Source organism: Solea solea, chromosome 12, assembly GCF_958295425.1.
Source record: "Solea solea chromosome 12, fSolSol10.1, whole genome shotgun sequence".
In the NCBI taxonomy this organism is placed as follows: Eukaryota; Metazoa; Chordata; class Actinopteri; order Pleuronectiformes; family Soleidae; genus Solea; species Solea solea.
Window position 1 is genome coordinate 12,448,661 of NC_081145.1, and position 16,061 is coordinate 12,464,721.

At 42.4% G+C, this 16,061-nt stretch overlaps 1 protein-coding gene across 1 annotated transcript; it reads right to left on the reverse strand.

Moving 5' to 3' along the window:
* Window positions 1-364: 364 nt before the first annotated feature.
* LOC131470072 (potassium/sodium hyperpolarization-activated cyclic nucleotide-gated channel 1-like) lies at window positions 365-16,056 on the reverse strand. Its single transcript, XM_058645588.1, has 8 exons — window positions 14,289-16,056; window positions 9,624-10,047; window positions 8,930-9,091; window positions 7,395-7,613; window positions 6,239-6,385; window positions 5,235-5,475; window positions 4,260-4,424; window positions 365-3,287 (listed from the first exon to the last, which is right to left on the reverse strand). The coding sequence occupies exons 1-8, from the start codon at window positions 14,939-14,941 to the stop codon at window positions 1,732-1,734; spliced, it is 3,567 nt and encodes a 1,188-aa protein (XP_058501571.1). The 5' UTR covers window positions 14,942-16,056; the 3' UTR covers window positions 365-1,731.
* Between the last annotated feature and the right edge of the window lie 5 nt (window positions 16,057-16,061).

A 16,061-nucleotide genomic window follows, 5' to 3' on the forward strand; every position in this document is an offset into this window, starting at 1 on the left:
TTTCTTTCACTATTTTGAAACCCTGAATGGGCGGTGTGTATTTTTGGATTCAAGTCAAAAAGATAAAACCATAGCTCTGTTCTTACAGGACAGCAAACATCCCATCTGTCCACTATTTATCCTGGATAACGTGAAAAATAAAGGTTCTGTCTCCTTTGATCGACCGGAATGCTTATCTGTTATGTAATATATTATATATTCACTAATCCAGCAGTTGTCACCCCACAAACCGAGCAAATTATTTTGCTCTGTTTATTTTGATTACTCAAGTATATAACAGATTATAATCATGGCTATTATTTGTTGTTCCCAAACAAAACAAAACCATGCAGTTCCTAGGCTGAGCATCATTGACCATATGTTATTTTATTGCATTGAATTCAGCAGCTAAAATGAATTGTGCCTAACATACACGGGTGAGGGATTCATCAGATTTGGTCATTAGAAAGGCAGCAACATGAGAAATAAATAATATATATAAACAGACGAATGCATGAACATGATTTTAGGATTCAAGAGTCAGGTTAAAAAAACACACAGATACATGTCTTATTGATTGAGCATAGCATCAAAAAGCAGCAACTGTTTAACAACAGATGTCACATTTTACAATCAAATAATGTTACAATGAAAGAGGTAAATATGCAGCAATATGACCCATAAGGGCTTCTTATTAACCATTTGCCCAAGTAACTGCTTTTAGCCCTTTGACTGGTGCAACAAACATTCAAAACAATCTTAGTGCATCGCTGGTTTCAGGATGTTTGATTATCCACAATTGCTTAATGATCTTATTTGAATCTATTCTAACTTAACAGAGTCTCACTCATCAAGTGCTTCAGTTCACAGTACCTTTGTTTACCCATAGAAAAACACAGATTATTGCATACTATGGAGGTGGCACACCAACCTTGGCTCAGATGTACGCTCCGTGCCAAAGTCGTCGTCGTCGGGCTGAAATGAGTTGGCATCAGTTGTGTGACTCACCATGTGCCGCTGCAGCTGTGAAAGGACAAAATGGAAATCCGTGGAAATTGTCTCTGACACCGGTTATTCTCCAAAAACTAACAAAAACAATCATTGCCTTCATGTTCACTGCATTTAAAATGATTCCCGTGTCTCCCACTCTCAACGTTACATTCATTACTTTCAGTATTGCTGACATGCTAACTTGGAAGACACAATGTCATTGAACCGTTTAACATCAGCTGATCTGGGAAAGAAGCAAAGTGCAATAATTGTCTGCTCAGATCTCTTCGGGGGGGGGGAGAGAGTAGTGGGAAAGTATTTTAAAAAAGGACAATAATTTTGGTTTCAATCATGACTGATGGGGACACAGACGGGGACAATTTCCCAACTAAATGGGCAGGACTAAAAAGTTACACACTATTGCCTGGACAATGGTTTTTTTTAAACAAATAACCAAGGGTTTATAATACATATAACTGACATTTTCATGAGGTGCTAAATGTATATACCTTCCATTTATTCACTGATTGATTTATTTTCAAAGAAACAATATTCTTTAAAAAAACAAAAAACAAACTCGTCATTGTCCAGCAATGTCCACGATCCATCCACTCTGATTAACAGTTATCAACGATCCTCAGTCTAGCTTAGAATAACACACCCTCCTACTTCAAATTTCAACAAAGCAGGTGAATAAAAACAACACCAGGATAGGGAGATTCTCTCTTTTGTTCAGGCATTGAAGGAGGGTGTGTCTGAACCTCACAAATTGGAAGGAAGTTTGGACTGTTTGTGTTCTGTCTCTAACATCTTGGAGGGCGATAGAACGTGGGGGGAGTGAACACCGACGGGCTGTTTCTGAGGTTCAGGTCCTGAATTTGTCCGACTGATGGGAGTGGTTTGACCTGGGATGGGACTGAAGGGTTTGCTGGATGAAGAGAGGGGGCTTGATGCCCTTACTGATGCCCCATCTGAGGAGCTGCTCATGGCCAAAGGCCTTTTCTGGTATACAGAGCTGTGAGAGCCTGAGATGGTCTTTACTTCCTGGGTAAAGAGATTCACCGCGGACTCTGCCCTCTCATTGAGGGTACAGGCCACCGTGGATGGGCACAAGGTTTGAGGGGTTGGAGAGGTTAGAGGGCTATGAGGGTCCACAGTGCTGGGGATCTCACTGTGGTACACCGTCCTTCCCCTCACAGGGCTTTGCACACTGGGACTCTGGAGTGGTGGCGTGTAGCAGGGTGAGGCTTCTGCAGAGCCGTACTGCGCCAGTGAAGCCAGGGCCGAGTGCTCGGGAAGAACCTGGGGGAGGAAAATAGACTGGAGGCCTGCAAGACTGTGCTGGGCCAGAGAGGAAGCTGCTCCTGCCACAGACGCTGCCTGCATGAATCCACTGGAGGGTGGAGTGCTGGTGATGAAGGGTAAATTTGCGACATTCAGACCACTAGGTGTCCTGCCTGCTCTGTCGTGGCTGGATGTCATTTGCTGTAGGGTGGGGTGAGAATTCTGCTGCAGATGGCTTAGTATGGGGGTGACTGAGCTGCAGATCAGAGGGCTTATGGTGGAGGCAGAAGGTGCAGGGAATCTTCCTGCATGCCTCCTTGGTGCCACCTGCTGGAGTAAACTTATTGGGTGGGGTGGGGAGGTCATAACACTGTGGAAAGGCTGGGAACGGAGCTGAGATGAGCAGCTGTAAGAGACAGTGGATTGGCTGATGGGGAAAGCTGAGGCAATGCCAGAGTGTGGTGGATGGTGTGTGGGCTGGTGAGTGGGCAGAGGGGTCAGGGGCTGCAGGCCGCTAGTGAAGATGGAATGGGACTTCAGTGGGGGAAACACTGGCCCACTAGAGGGATTCTGTGTCCTGAGAGTGGTCTGTGTAGGAGTCTCAACCCCATAGTGGAATTTGGTGCAGCTGGCAGGAGAGCCGGGCCCTGAACCACAGCTGCTGGAGGTGTTCACTCCAACGTGGGCTCTCTTTGGATGACTGCTGTGGTCCTTCATAGACACAGAGTCTGGAGCCACAGGATGGTGGAAGAGAATTGGAGGAAAGTGGGAATGGTGAGCTAAAGCCAGAGCCAGTGGAGTAGTGGCTGCAGCGGCCTGGAGCGGAGCCTGAACCAACGGCGCCCAGATAACAGGGGTGGGCGACGGTGGAGAAGGAAGATTGTGTGCCATGCCGGTCTGGATCAGCGGGGTGCATTCGGCCATGTCACGGTCATGTTGCACGATTCTTTGGATAATCTCAGTCTCTTGGAGATTAAGTGTGCCAGAGCTCTGATGGTGCTGGACATTGTGCTGAAGAACAGAGTTCCTCTTACCTGCAAAGACAAGAGAAGTACAGTCATGACGGTTTTTACTGACACAATACACACAAAATAAAACTGATAACAACACACTATTTCAACAATTAATGCTCTTTGACACCTGCAATTAACATGTTGTTGTAGAGTACAGATGTAGAATAAGAACATTGAAAATTTGTATTCTTTATAATTTTTTCACAAATTATCTTTCAACTTCCATTAACTTAAGAGTTAATGACAGTATTTCACTTTATCCACTAAACTATACACTGCTTTTTAAAGTTGTAAATCAGTGGTTACTAATGTTTATGGCTCCTGATCACTGTAAAATAAATACCTACTTGAAGCATGTAGTCCATTCACTCACTCATTCATCTTCTATCGCTTTATCCTCCACATGAGGCTCGCTGGTGCCAATCCCAGTTGACATAGGGCAAAAGGCGGGCATGCAGTCCAACATTCCAATAAGTATCTTTGTTTCAACCCTGATTCATTTTATTAATTATAATATTTGAGAGTCATTGCAAATGTGTCTTGGACAGGAGAATCTAAACTACTTAGTCCTAAACAACTAAAATGCTACTTACAAATTGATGTGTCACCCAAAAGTGTTATAAGGCAAAACAAACAGCTTAACCTCTACTCTTTGTTGAATTCTTGCTCCTTACTGGACACTGAATTCAAAAGATAGAGCAGTGAATGTCTGCAGAAGTTAGATTCCTGCCAGCTCCCTGGTATAATCTATACTTAATGCTCAACTGGGCTCATGTGAGAATGCAGCAGAAGAAACTCCAAAGGATCCGGGTTAGTCTCGTGATAGCTGTCAGAATATAGACCTTTATATTTAATAAAGGATTTCTGACAGTGACATGAACATTCTCTTGTACACTTGTAGAATTAGTTTTTACATGTTGATGCCTTTGGTATATTTATTATTGATCAAATGTCATTTTAGTGGATTGGTTTCATCGCTTGAAAAAGACAAACCGATTCGGTCGAGGCGGTCGACGGCCACCAGCTCAAAGGCTCTCCTCATCATGGGATACTCCTCCAGCACCTCATTGAAGTTGTCCACTGACAGAGAGTAGAGCCGGCAGTAGTTTTCTGCTCGCACGCTGGCCGTCCTCCTGCCTCGCGTCAACAGACAGATCTCTGCAGGGAGGAAAGACAAAGCAATGTCAGCAATTTCTTTAAAAGGCTTCCAACTGAGTGCAACTTGGAGACTAATGTTAATCATTTCAAAAAGGGCCATGAATATGAAATGGTTTCCCCCCCCGGTTTTTTTTTTTTTTTTGCACCAGAATTTGTCTTTTTCAGATCGATTCATGAATGGAGAGTTATATTAGTGTGAGATGTTAAAACATGAAAAGAGTGCTCCCTCTGAATCCCACAGATGGAGCACTTAATGCAATTCCTGCAGCTTACAGTTTGTCCTGACCTCATGTGTTACGCTGGATCAGAAAAATAAAATAATGCACCATTAAAAAAAAGTAAACATATTTTTCAGGACAGAAACCTTATCTGTCCTCTGCCCTGTTTATTGTTTTAGTTTATTTATCACACATGAAAACATAGTTTAATGTTGTTTAATGTTTAAAGTCTTGTGACATCATATCATTCTTTTACCTGTGGGTTAAACATTAACATGTGATTTTCTGGGTGATCAGATTCCATGTCTTCTGAAGTGAATTTCTTTGTTTCCCACAGTTCCTAACATTTTTCTGTGCTACATTCAATCTGAATACTTAACAAGAGACGGCTTAACAAAAGCTACAGCAAACAGAAAGTTGTGGGTCTCCTAATCTCAGATAATCATGCTTTGCTCCTCTTAGTCCTGAGTCCAGATGAGAAGGAGACAATGTTCCCCAGCTGTAACGGTCCGAAAAGTTAATCTACCAAGTACCTGAGCCAAAAAAACAAAACAACAACATCAAAACAAACTCTTCCAACACCGCACATTACCTCCAAAGTAGGAGCCGTCCGTCAGCCTGGTGTCTTTGCTGTTCTTGGTCAGGACACTGACGACGCCGTGCTGGATGAAGTACATCTTCTTCCCGATGGTTCCTTCCCTAATGATGAAGTCGCCCGGCTGGAAGACCTCGAAGCGCAACTTGGTCAGCATGGAGGTGACAAAGTTTGGATCCGCGTTGGCGAACAGAGGCATGGAGGCCACCAGTTTACGACAGTTGAAGTTGATGATCTCCTGTAAAAGTCACAGTCAAGATGCTTTGGAGAGACAAGGCCTCTTGCCTTTTCATTACCTATACGACTCACAATAACAATGTAATCAACAACAACGGCCTTTTGATTACAACATTAAACATAATGAACCACTCGCACCCATCTGCTTATCAAAGCGCTTAAATGCAACGATTATAAATGCGAGATTATACAGTGGATACTGGACTTCATTGAAGACTGGATAAAAAAGCGTTGCAGATGGTGATGCGTATACTCTGCATGCTTCATATAAATACCACAACCATACAATGCTAACTTTTTAGCGGACAAATCCTAATCCCGCCCATGGCACGGAAACGGCTAAATCCGCTCCATGATGTGAGTACATTTCAATCATCATAAAAGCAGGGTGGTTAACGGCTTAGTGCTCTGTTAATAAGGTTCTCTGTCCTCGTACAGTCTCCAGTCATTACTAATCAGATTACATGACTATTAACGTTATCGTCCAAACTAAGTGAACCACATTAGATGAGATGAGTAATTAACTGGAAACAATTCATAATGATTATCACCTTCACTGATTCACATTAGCCACTAGACACTATTATTATCATTATTAGTAGTAGTAGTCGTAGTAGTAGTAAGAGGATTGATATAACATAAACAAAAAACTGCAACAAAAGAAACCTCAAGGTACACTGTAACTCATTTTTATTCTAGTTGTGATAGATTTTGACACCGACGTCATTATAAAGACAACAACATCAGCACAAGTGAAATCTGACCTCTCGCAGTGGCTCGTTCAGCTCCTCCAAAATGCTTTCCTCGTCAAACATCTTGCCCTGATAACGGTGTTCGTAGTAGTCATGGATCCTCTGACGCATGTCGGCCGGGAGCTTGTGGAAAGACATGTACTGCTCCACCTGTTTATACTGTAAACATGAATAAAAGTTTGAAGTGGACCACCTCCACGGACATATGTGATGTAACTGTATTGGTGTCAGAATGAATACATTGACGTGATTGATGTGTTGGCTCAGAGGTGGACTTTAATGTGTCTCATTATGTCAACAGTCGACTGTCAGGCCATCTGTGAAACCTGCCCACAGTGCAGTGTTGTGCCTCTGCCCCATCTGACACGTACAGTTGTGCTCTGCGGGCTGCAGCTAATAACATTAACTACTGTGTCCTTCAGCAGTGTTCTCTACTGGATAGGACGGTCTATGTTTTTTACACAATCTATTTTTATGAATGTTATTTTGATTTATCTGTCCAGGAAAAGCCTGGACAGCGCTCCTTGTTGCTGTTATTATTTTGTATTTGTGTTTCTAAAGCACGTCCATCTGTTGTTGTTGTTGTTGTAAATATGGAAACTATGCTGTTGCTTAAATGAAAACATTTTAAGAGAAATAAATACATAAATAAATACTTACTTAAAGGAAACAATGCCACAATAATAGAAACATATGTTACATATTAATATTCTGCCTTCACATTTTATTTTAGTAAAAGCAAAAACATGCAGATTTGGGGATTAGGCTAATTGGACACACCGTATTTTTACCGTATATAATTGACCGTAAGTGTGAGTGACATGTAAATGTAAATGGTTGTTTGTTTGGGACCAGCCCCCCATGACCCTCATGTGGAAGGTAAAGGATGAATGAAGGAATGAATGAATGAATGACTAACTTTTAGTAAAAGTAAAAATAATTGTCATGGTGGAGTTACTTAATCTATAACAAATTGTATTAACCATGTTTTTTATACACTGAACTAATCTAATGTAACTTGAGTGAAAAGTAAACACTTATTTTGCTCTTCTTCTGTTTCACAACACCAGTCAATTCAACTCTTTGTGAGCGAGACAAAAAAAAAAAAAAAAAAAAGGGTAGCGCTTTCTAGAAATAAATATCAGCCACACAGGGAAAGACCACCCACCTTCTCCTGATACTGTCGCCTAGATGAGTCCAGAGACTGAATGAGTGCAGTCGCATGCCCGACGAACATGGCGAAGCAGGTAGCGCCCACGATCATGCTGAGGATGGTGAGCCACACATCTGCCATGCCGATGGGCGGATGTAGGCCGTACCCGATGCACAACATGTGACTCATGGCCTTGAACAGGGCGTAGGAGTACTGCTGACCCCATGTGTCATTCTATAAGAGACGTGGAGGAGGAGAAAGTTTTTCCTCCAACCACAACTTTATCACAGCAGCAGCAGCAGCAGCTCATCTATTCTGTGTGAGCTATTTTCACAGTTTCACTGATTTTTTTTGTTGGCTTTAATGCACCATACGGACGTGGTTCACTCTTTAGTCTATATCAGTTACCAGGATGACACTTTATATATTCTTTCATTCATTAACATATCTGTAAATACTGCCATCTGATCACAGCTGATATTTTCAGTTTTCAACTGAATATTTTAAAAAATAATCCTGAATCTTGATTAATGTTTGCATTACCATAAAAATCGCGTTATTTCTTCCTTGGGCCAAAAGCTACATCCACATAAAATGTAATAAAAATCCGTTCTCACGGACAAAAAAAGAGATGAACAAACAAATGCCAGCGAAAACGCAACCTCCTTGGAGGAAGTAAAAATCAGCCAATAAATCAATCCAGGAATTAATTACTTGGCCTTTAAAATGTAAGAAACGTCACATAGTTTAAAGTGATATATGTTATTACGATGGGTTTTATTTGTTCACCAGTCCATGGTTCATCATGATCCACTGATTTTTCACAGTACGATCGTATATTTTAAAGACTGTTGAGGATTTTGTTTTGCCTTAAAAGGACTTGGGTGATTAATCGGTTATAAATTCATCTTTTGTTGATTGTCTGTCTGACAGAGCCCTAAAAATGATTTATGCGAGGGTTTTAAAAAGTTAAAAATTCACAGAGTGGATTTGATTAGCTTTGACTGGCCGTGACAGAGTTGGATTCAAATGTCTCTAATTCTGTTCGGTATATAAATTGGTCAGCTTTAATAACTGAACCGTGCCAAATTACAACCTGCAACGAGAGCACAAAAATATTGAAAATCTTGCATGTGAAACAAATAAGAATTAGAAGTTGCCTTCCTTTAAAGCATCAGAAGTAGGATGGAAGTAGCAAAAAGAATTCTGAATAAAAGTCTGTGGGAAAATGTGCCTATTTGTCACCTGATGTTTAATATCAGAAAACATATTCATGAGGAGTTAATGGTTTCAATGGCTAGTTTCAGGTTTTATTCAATAGACAATAAAGCACAGATGATTGGACATCATGTGAATGAAAGCTAGTACTGTTCAATAGGAACTTGGTTACAGGAGAAATCAGTGAACTTGAGCTGGTTGTGGCTTTGCAATTTTGCAACTCAAAGACTATCTGTTATGACTATTTTTATGTCTGTGTGTTGGACCCAATCGCTCACATTTAGACACAAACAAACAAACAAATCACACACCACAGACAGTCCTCCACTTACCACCATCTTGTTTCTGGTGACCCAGCAGTCAGGAGGGAAGTCCTGCAGCATGGGCACCAGGAACTGAAGACAGCCATCCCAGTGACACAGCAGCAGCATCATACCAATCAGGTTCATGATACGCACCATAGCGCTGGCCAGATCATAGGTCATATGGAAAACCTGTGGCAGAGATTATCAGCCATTATGCAACAAAACAACAAACGCACACATCTCTATGGAAAATAAATCTAGAAAATTTAAATTCTCTCTCATGCAATCACAGGATTTGAAATCCACAGTAGGTGCGGAGTGGGCTGGGTCACTGTTCTTAATCTTCAGTAGACCAGAGAATGGTTGTTGCATAACCAATTGCAACATTAATGGCCGGTGGACGTCCTCAACTGGAATTATTGAAATAAGATAATGTTGGAAAATGCAGAATAATTTGGTTGTCTGGGAGTGTGCGAGATATTTACCTATTTAGTTTTTAAGAATGATCATATGTTTCTAATGTGGAAAAAGCTACAATTCAAAACTCAACTCATTCAATCATGACACTGCACAGAATAACAGTAAATATCAAGCGTAACTGTTTTTTATCTTTAATTTCTGCCAAATGGAAATAATTTCACCTAAGTTTTACACTGTGGGCCTTGAACAGGCTAGTGTGAAGTCTTCTATGAAGACGTGAGCTGAGCCCTGCAGGATCTACCTCTTCCCACTGGTGGATGTAGCGAATGAGTCGGGAGAGTCGCAGCAGCCGCAGCAGACTGAGGATCTTGGTGAAACGTACGATCCTCAGAGCCCGGGCCGTCTTGTAAAAGTCGGAATCGATGCGAGTTTCCACGATGAGAAAGATGTAGTCCACAGGTATGGAGGAGATAAAGTCCACCACGAACCAGCTCTTCAGATACTTGATCTTGATCTTCTGTGGGTCCAGGACGATCTCTGTGTTATCCTCCTTGACGATGCCTGTGCGGAAGTTGAGGACCAGGTCTATGAGGAAGAAGGTGTCGGACAACACGTTGAAGACGATCCAGGGCGGCGTGTGCTCGTCCTTGAAGAAGGTGATGCCCACAGGGATGATGATGAGGTTCCCGACCATCAGCAGCAGCATGGTCAGATCCCAGTAGAACCTGAAACACACAGTGACTCACATAACTAACGTTTCTAGACAAGAGCAGGTCCAGGAAGAGTCTTTAGACAGAAGAGCTGAGCTGAATATTTATTGCCTGCATGTATTAGTGACCTCTAAGAGACTGTTTTTATCAACACACCCCCAGTAACAACAATAATCTGCAGATTTTAATTTGATTTCTTTGGAACATTTTTATACCTTAATCAATCAACCTGTGTTGTGTGCCAAATGTGCTGCTTGTTGATTTATCTTGGAAAACATGAGGATTTTGTTTGTTCTATGTGATAATAAAATGATTGCTGCTCTGATGAAGAAGCAAAATATTTGCTTTGGAAATGTATAAATTCCTTTTTTTTCTTCAAAGCAGTTGTTTTAACATTTTATGAATGATTATTAATTAAAAAAATTTTGATTGGAGTTTCTGATCATTTATCTTAGTCTGTGTCATTGAGTCAACTGTGTCTGTGAGAATACTGAGGATATGTTGGACATCCAAAGCCATTGTGGATGTGAAGGGACTTAGTAGGAAATCCAATGCAGCCTCACACTGGACTAGGACTCAAAATCCACGGGATGTTTGTTCAGATGAGCAGGAATAATACAAATAGTGTTGCAAAAAGTGAGCACAAACATTAATAAAGAAAGAAAACAACTGTGGTTTGCAAATTTACTTCAATACTGTGCTTCTGGCCACGGGAATGGGGAGAAAAATGGGATATTGGAATTCATTTGAAATGCTCACAAGGAAATATTGATTTTTGTAACCAACTGTCCACAAGTATCCACAAAAGTGTCTTCTTCAATTTCAGCTATAGATGCATGAAAGGGGGCTATTTTTAACTTAGGCTGTGTTTACAGAGCCCAACGCCGTCAGGTTAGTAGATGCAAATGTGTTTTCAGAACGTTTTCCTCAAACTGTATTGACTAATTTACAGATGAATTTGTAGCTACAAGAAAAACACACCATGTAATATGCAGCTAAACCACACAAGGACTGGCTACAGTGTGGAGGGCTTTTGTTTACCAGTTGCCATCTTGAGAGGGTATGAGAAAGCATGCATGCGTGTGATTGCATAGACCGATCTATTTCGCAGAACTAATTAATCAGTGATCAATCTACCGGAAACCTGACAAAACAATGCAGTCAGGACAAACTGCGTACACAGAGTTCAAGAGAAGGAATGGCAATGTTTTTAAGAACGCCAAGCTTTAGTCCATGTTCCTGACACTGTGACATCTTCTGGGTTCAAATGAGGGTCCAAGAAATTGAAGTAACTGACGGGTTACAATGTGACCAGTCTGTATCACAACCCACAAACTCAGATATTAACATAGTTCTACAAACACCAGACCTTCACAAAAAAAGAGGGAACCAGAGGACAGGGTGGCCATTTGTTCTAATCAGCTTTCTGTTGTTCTCTGCCAAACAAAACATTTTCATTCCTCTCTTCATCTGCCTGTTGTCTCTTTCCGGTGACACACTGGTCACCTCCCCTCTCCAGCTAAATCCACCGTTATCTCCTGGGAATCCATGTCATCTCCAGAAGTCAGCTCCCATCAGCCAGATGTTAAGGAGTTAGCATTACCTCTCTGCACACGTCATTGTGCTGCAGAACCCACGAACAGCTGGACCAAAAAAAAAAAGAAAAAGGTCTGCAGGGGACAGTGCATTACGTCCCCTGCAGACCGTTGTGTCTGCTCATCAGCTGACTGTTAACCCACAAAGATCAGATAACTTGCTGGTGTAATCTGGTGATGACCATCCAAATAAAACAAGACCGTTGTGGTGACTCTGCACCTCCACTGGTCCAGAGTGAAATCTTGCACTATTTGGGTCAGAGTGCAACTATATTAAAGAGCACGAGAGCACAAAGTGAGGGGAGTTACAAGCAAAATGAGCAGGAAAAGGCTTAAAATGGTGAAAGGAGCTTAGATCAATCAGGACAGCTGAAAAAGGGATCACATCTGTACCAGAGATACTTATCTCTTGCTGCCAGAGTTCAGCCGAAGCACAACAGCCTGCATGCGGCTCAGTGGCTTAACACACACCTGTACAGTGGCTCAGGCCCACCAGCAATCATATTAACCATTACTTACTCAGCGGGCCCGTTCAGTACGTCTGCTGCTATGGCCACAGAAAAACGGAGGTTATTTGTTGACTGAAGAGCCGAGAACAGCATACATGGCTTACACTGTAATACGGTGCTGATGAGCGTTGTTCATGAAAACACACAGAAGTGAACATGGACAATGCTGTGTCATACACCAAAATAATCTTTCGTGTTGTTGGGTAACACTTCCAATCAAACAGCAGCATAATATATTCATTTGTGTTGTAAATTGTTTTTACTCAACAGGTTTCCAGAAAATACTTACTTTGTGGAGACCCCTCACAATAAAGAAATGTTTCTCATATTGTCACATTAGCCTTTTATTGTTACACGCCATGAAAGAGGTACACTGTGTCTTTTTCAACATTAATATTTCTGTTAGTAATATTTCTCACTGTTGGTATATTTTTCCTCGAATTTTTAGTCATATGTTTTTGGGTAACATGGCGGAGTAGTGGCTAGCACTGTTGCCTCACAGCAAGAAGGTCCAGGTTCGCATCACCCCCCCCCCCCCCGTGTGTTTGTGTGTGTTTTCTCCAGGTACTCTGGTTTCATCCCACAGTACAAAAACATACAGAGGTTAAGTGGACACTCTAAATTATCCATAGGTGTGAGAGTGGATGGTTGTTCATCTGTGTGTGTTGACCCTGGGATGGACTGGTAAACTGTACAGTGTGTACCCTGCCTTTGCCCTATGTCAGCTGGGATTGGCTCCAGCCCCCCGCGACCCTCATGTGGAGGATAAAGCGATGGACACTGAATAAATAAATGTTAATTTATTGATTTCCTTTCATTTGTTTGTAGGCTCCATATAGGATCATTAACTAAGGGTTTGTTATTAGTATTTTTATTGTCAGGTATGTTATACTTTCATACTTTCTATGAGAGAGGGACTCCACATGAACATTTACCATAAGGTGTTTGGGCTCTTTTCTCTTTCTCCAAACAAAACACAATGCAGACATCAACACCAGTTACAGTTGCAGAGAGCAGCCCCGCGTAACAGGCCAACACCAGACATGAAAACCCTGCTTTTGCACAAAGTGAGATCCAAACCAAGCACACAGCAATGACACCTCACAGACAGAGCTAACAGCGGGACATCCTGATTCCTCACAACGTCATTTACATTTTAATCTCTGTCCATCTCTCTGTGCTCAGCGTTTTGTGGCGTGTCCCCTCCTCTGTCCACCACGTCTCTGCTCCATTAGACTAATTGTGTCGTAATAATCTCCACTGATGTGTGCTTCTAATATCTAGAATGGTCATGTTACCCTATTTTGATTACCCCATTCTCAAGCCCCTGCTGCACTTTCTGTAATCCACTGCCCTTGATGAATGAAAAAAATAAGAGTGTAATTCAGATGAGTGGAGAGAAAAAAAAAAACCCTGCAGTGGCACACATCAGCATATACAACTGGCCAGTGAAAATATGATGACAGTGAGCCTCAAGGTTAAATGTCGCAAAAATCCCTTGATGGCAGTGATGATTGGAACACTGGTTAGTATGCAGCGCACAATGAAATGTAGGACGTGCGTGCATTGACACATAACACACAGCATGCTTGGTAAATTGGGAATTACAGGTCATCTTATTTTTCTAAATGAACTCTATGATAGAAACGCATTCACACAACCACACACACACATAACCATTTTTGTATGGATGAAAACACACACCTCTGTGGTCAAAATAAAAGGCATGTATTTGATACATGTTTTGTGTTGTTTATAAGAGGATTTTGTATGCTAGACAGCTCCTTTATAGCTTTCTATTCTATAAGAATAGCCTGATGCAGACTCTAGTTAAGACCTTTGAAAAGTGAAGTCTTTTATCTTTTCAAAGTGTTTAGGGATTACTGAGGCACATTCAGTTTATAATGTATGTTCAGCACAGTTTCCCACCCCTGACACTCACTTCATGTTGTTATAATTTGATAGCACTGGAATGTGTGTGTTTCCCCTCCATGCTTTTAAATTTCATCACCTTGCATTTATCTGATAGTAGTTTTTGTCTCACTGAGATTAGGATTATTATTTAACAACATGTACAGGCCTAACAAGGCTCGTGTGACAGAATCACTGCAGCATTTTTGCTTGTAAACAGTTTAAGTTGAACATAAATTACCTAAAATCACTGTACGGGTGGATTATCCAGAAGCCAGCAGACTTGACCCGCTCCCGCTCGTGCTCCACGGCCCTCTCACTGCCCAACATCCGCAGGGAGAACTTGTTGACACCGGGCTGAAGCATGGCGCCAAACTGCCGGTGCATGAATCCGGCTTGGTACAGGCGATCATCTTCAGGTAGTAACTGCTCGGCGACCTCCAGCTTGATGAAACCTGGCTGTTCAAACTCAGATGCTTGTCCGGCTGCGACACCCGCTCCCCCCGCTGCCCGCTGCTGGGCCCCGGCGCCGAGTTCACTGGGGAAACTCTCACTGACACCGGTGTCAGCCTCCGGGATGAGGCGCTGCTGTTCGGCTGGGTCTGACCCGGGAGGATGTCGCCCGGTGACGGAGGAGATGCTGCCCCTCAATAAGCGACAGTCCCCGTTCAAGTTGGTCTTCACAATAACATCCCTCTCCAAGTGTTCGCTCCTGGCCTCCTCAAAGCTCCTGCAGCTGCTGGCAGGAGACAGAGAGGACAAATGTTTCAACCGAATACTTTTCCTCTTAGTGTCCTTGTCGCCGTCTCCTTCGTCAATCACTGGTGATTTTTGCCCAATATTTTGCGGCAAGCTGTACAGCCGTTTGCGCATGGAAGACTGGAATTTTTCCATTTTGAAGGAAGGGAACAAATGTGCTTTTAGGATAGTCCGGATAAGTAAAAGGAAAAACCATGAATCTCATTCACTTGGGGCGCAGCTGAAGGTAAAATAGTAAAGGCGCATCCGCAGGACAGTAGGTCGTATCTCATTTGACACTTGGGACGTGCCTGTCTCTGCTGCTCCAAACATTGAGATGCGTCAACAAAACGAGTCTGCTTCAAATCCGACGCTCAAGTAAAAGCAACACACGAGGAATGCGTGTAAATCCAAGTGAGCCCACGGTAACGTGCAGACGAGAGCGCATCAGGATGCAGCATGCTGAGCATCGGACGTGCCGGAGTGGAGGGAGCCGGAGCTGCTGCTGCTGCTGAGCTCCTCAATGACAAAGCATGATCTCCACCTCCCCAAAATATCAGAGCTCCCTGCCAGTACAAGGTGATGACACACACACACATGCACGCAGCTGGACACGACGTTCACTGACATCACTCATCCATCAGCCTCCTGTGCCTTCTAATAACGTGGATATAGATGGAGCCAATTATGGGGTTGCCATAGGAGCCAGGGAGGAACATGCGCTCACCCCGCCCAGTCAGGACAGCTGTGGGGGGGGGGGGGGATTCGAGACTGAAGTCCAGCCTGGGAGTTGATGGACAGAGTTGAGACAGATACAGCTCGGTCTTAAAGCAAACCTGTTTGTGTAGTGAAGAGGACGGGCTGCTGATTCTGTACACTGCTGTACACTTTATCAGGCTATTTGTAACGTGACTTAAATAGTCACACTATTACTGTGACTAGTATCATAATATCATGGAACTAGAAACTAAAAGTCTAGTCATAACAAAATGATGTTATTTCTGCAGATTATGCAGAAATAAATATTGCATGCTGCTATATTGTGCAGCCTCATACGTCAAAACAGACAGGACACGCCTGTTTTTATTTTGTTATTTGCAAAGCAGGAAAAGAAAAAGCATGTTAAACGTCCAGTGTGTAACATTTAGGAGACGTTTAAGAAAATCGTTTAGTTTCCAAGGATTTAGAATTAGCATTTGTAAGCAAGGACCTTGCTTTTTGGAAGCCACCATCTTGTGCCACAATGTTTCTACAGTAGGAGAAAGGAGGCTAACTA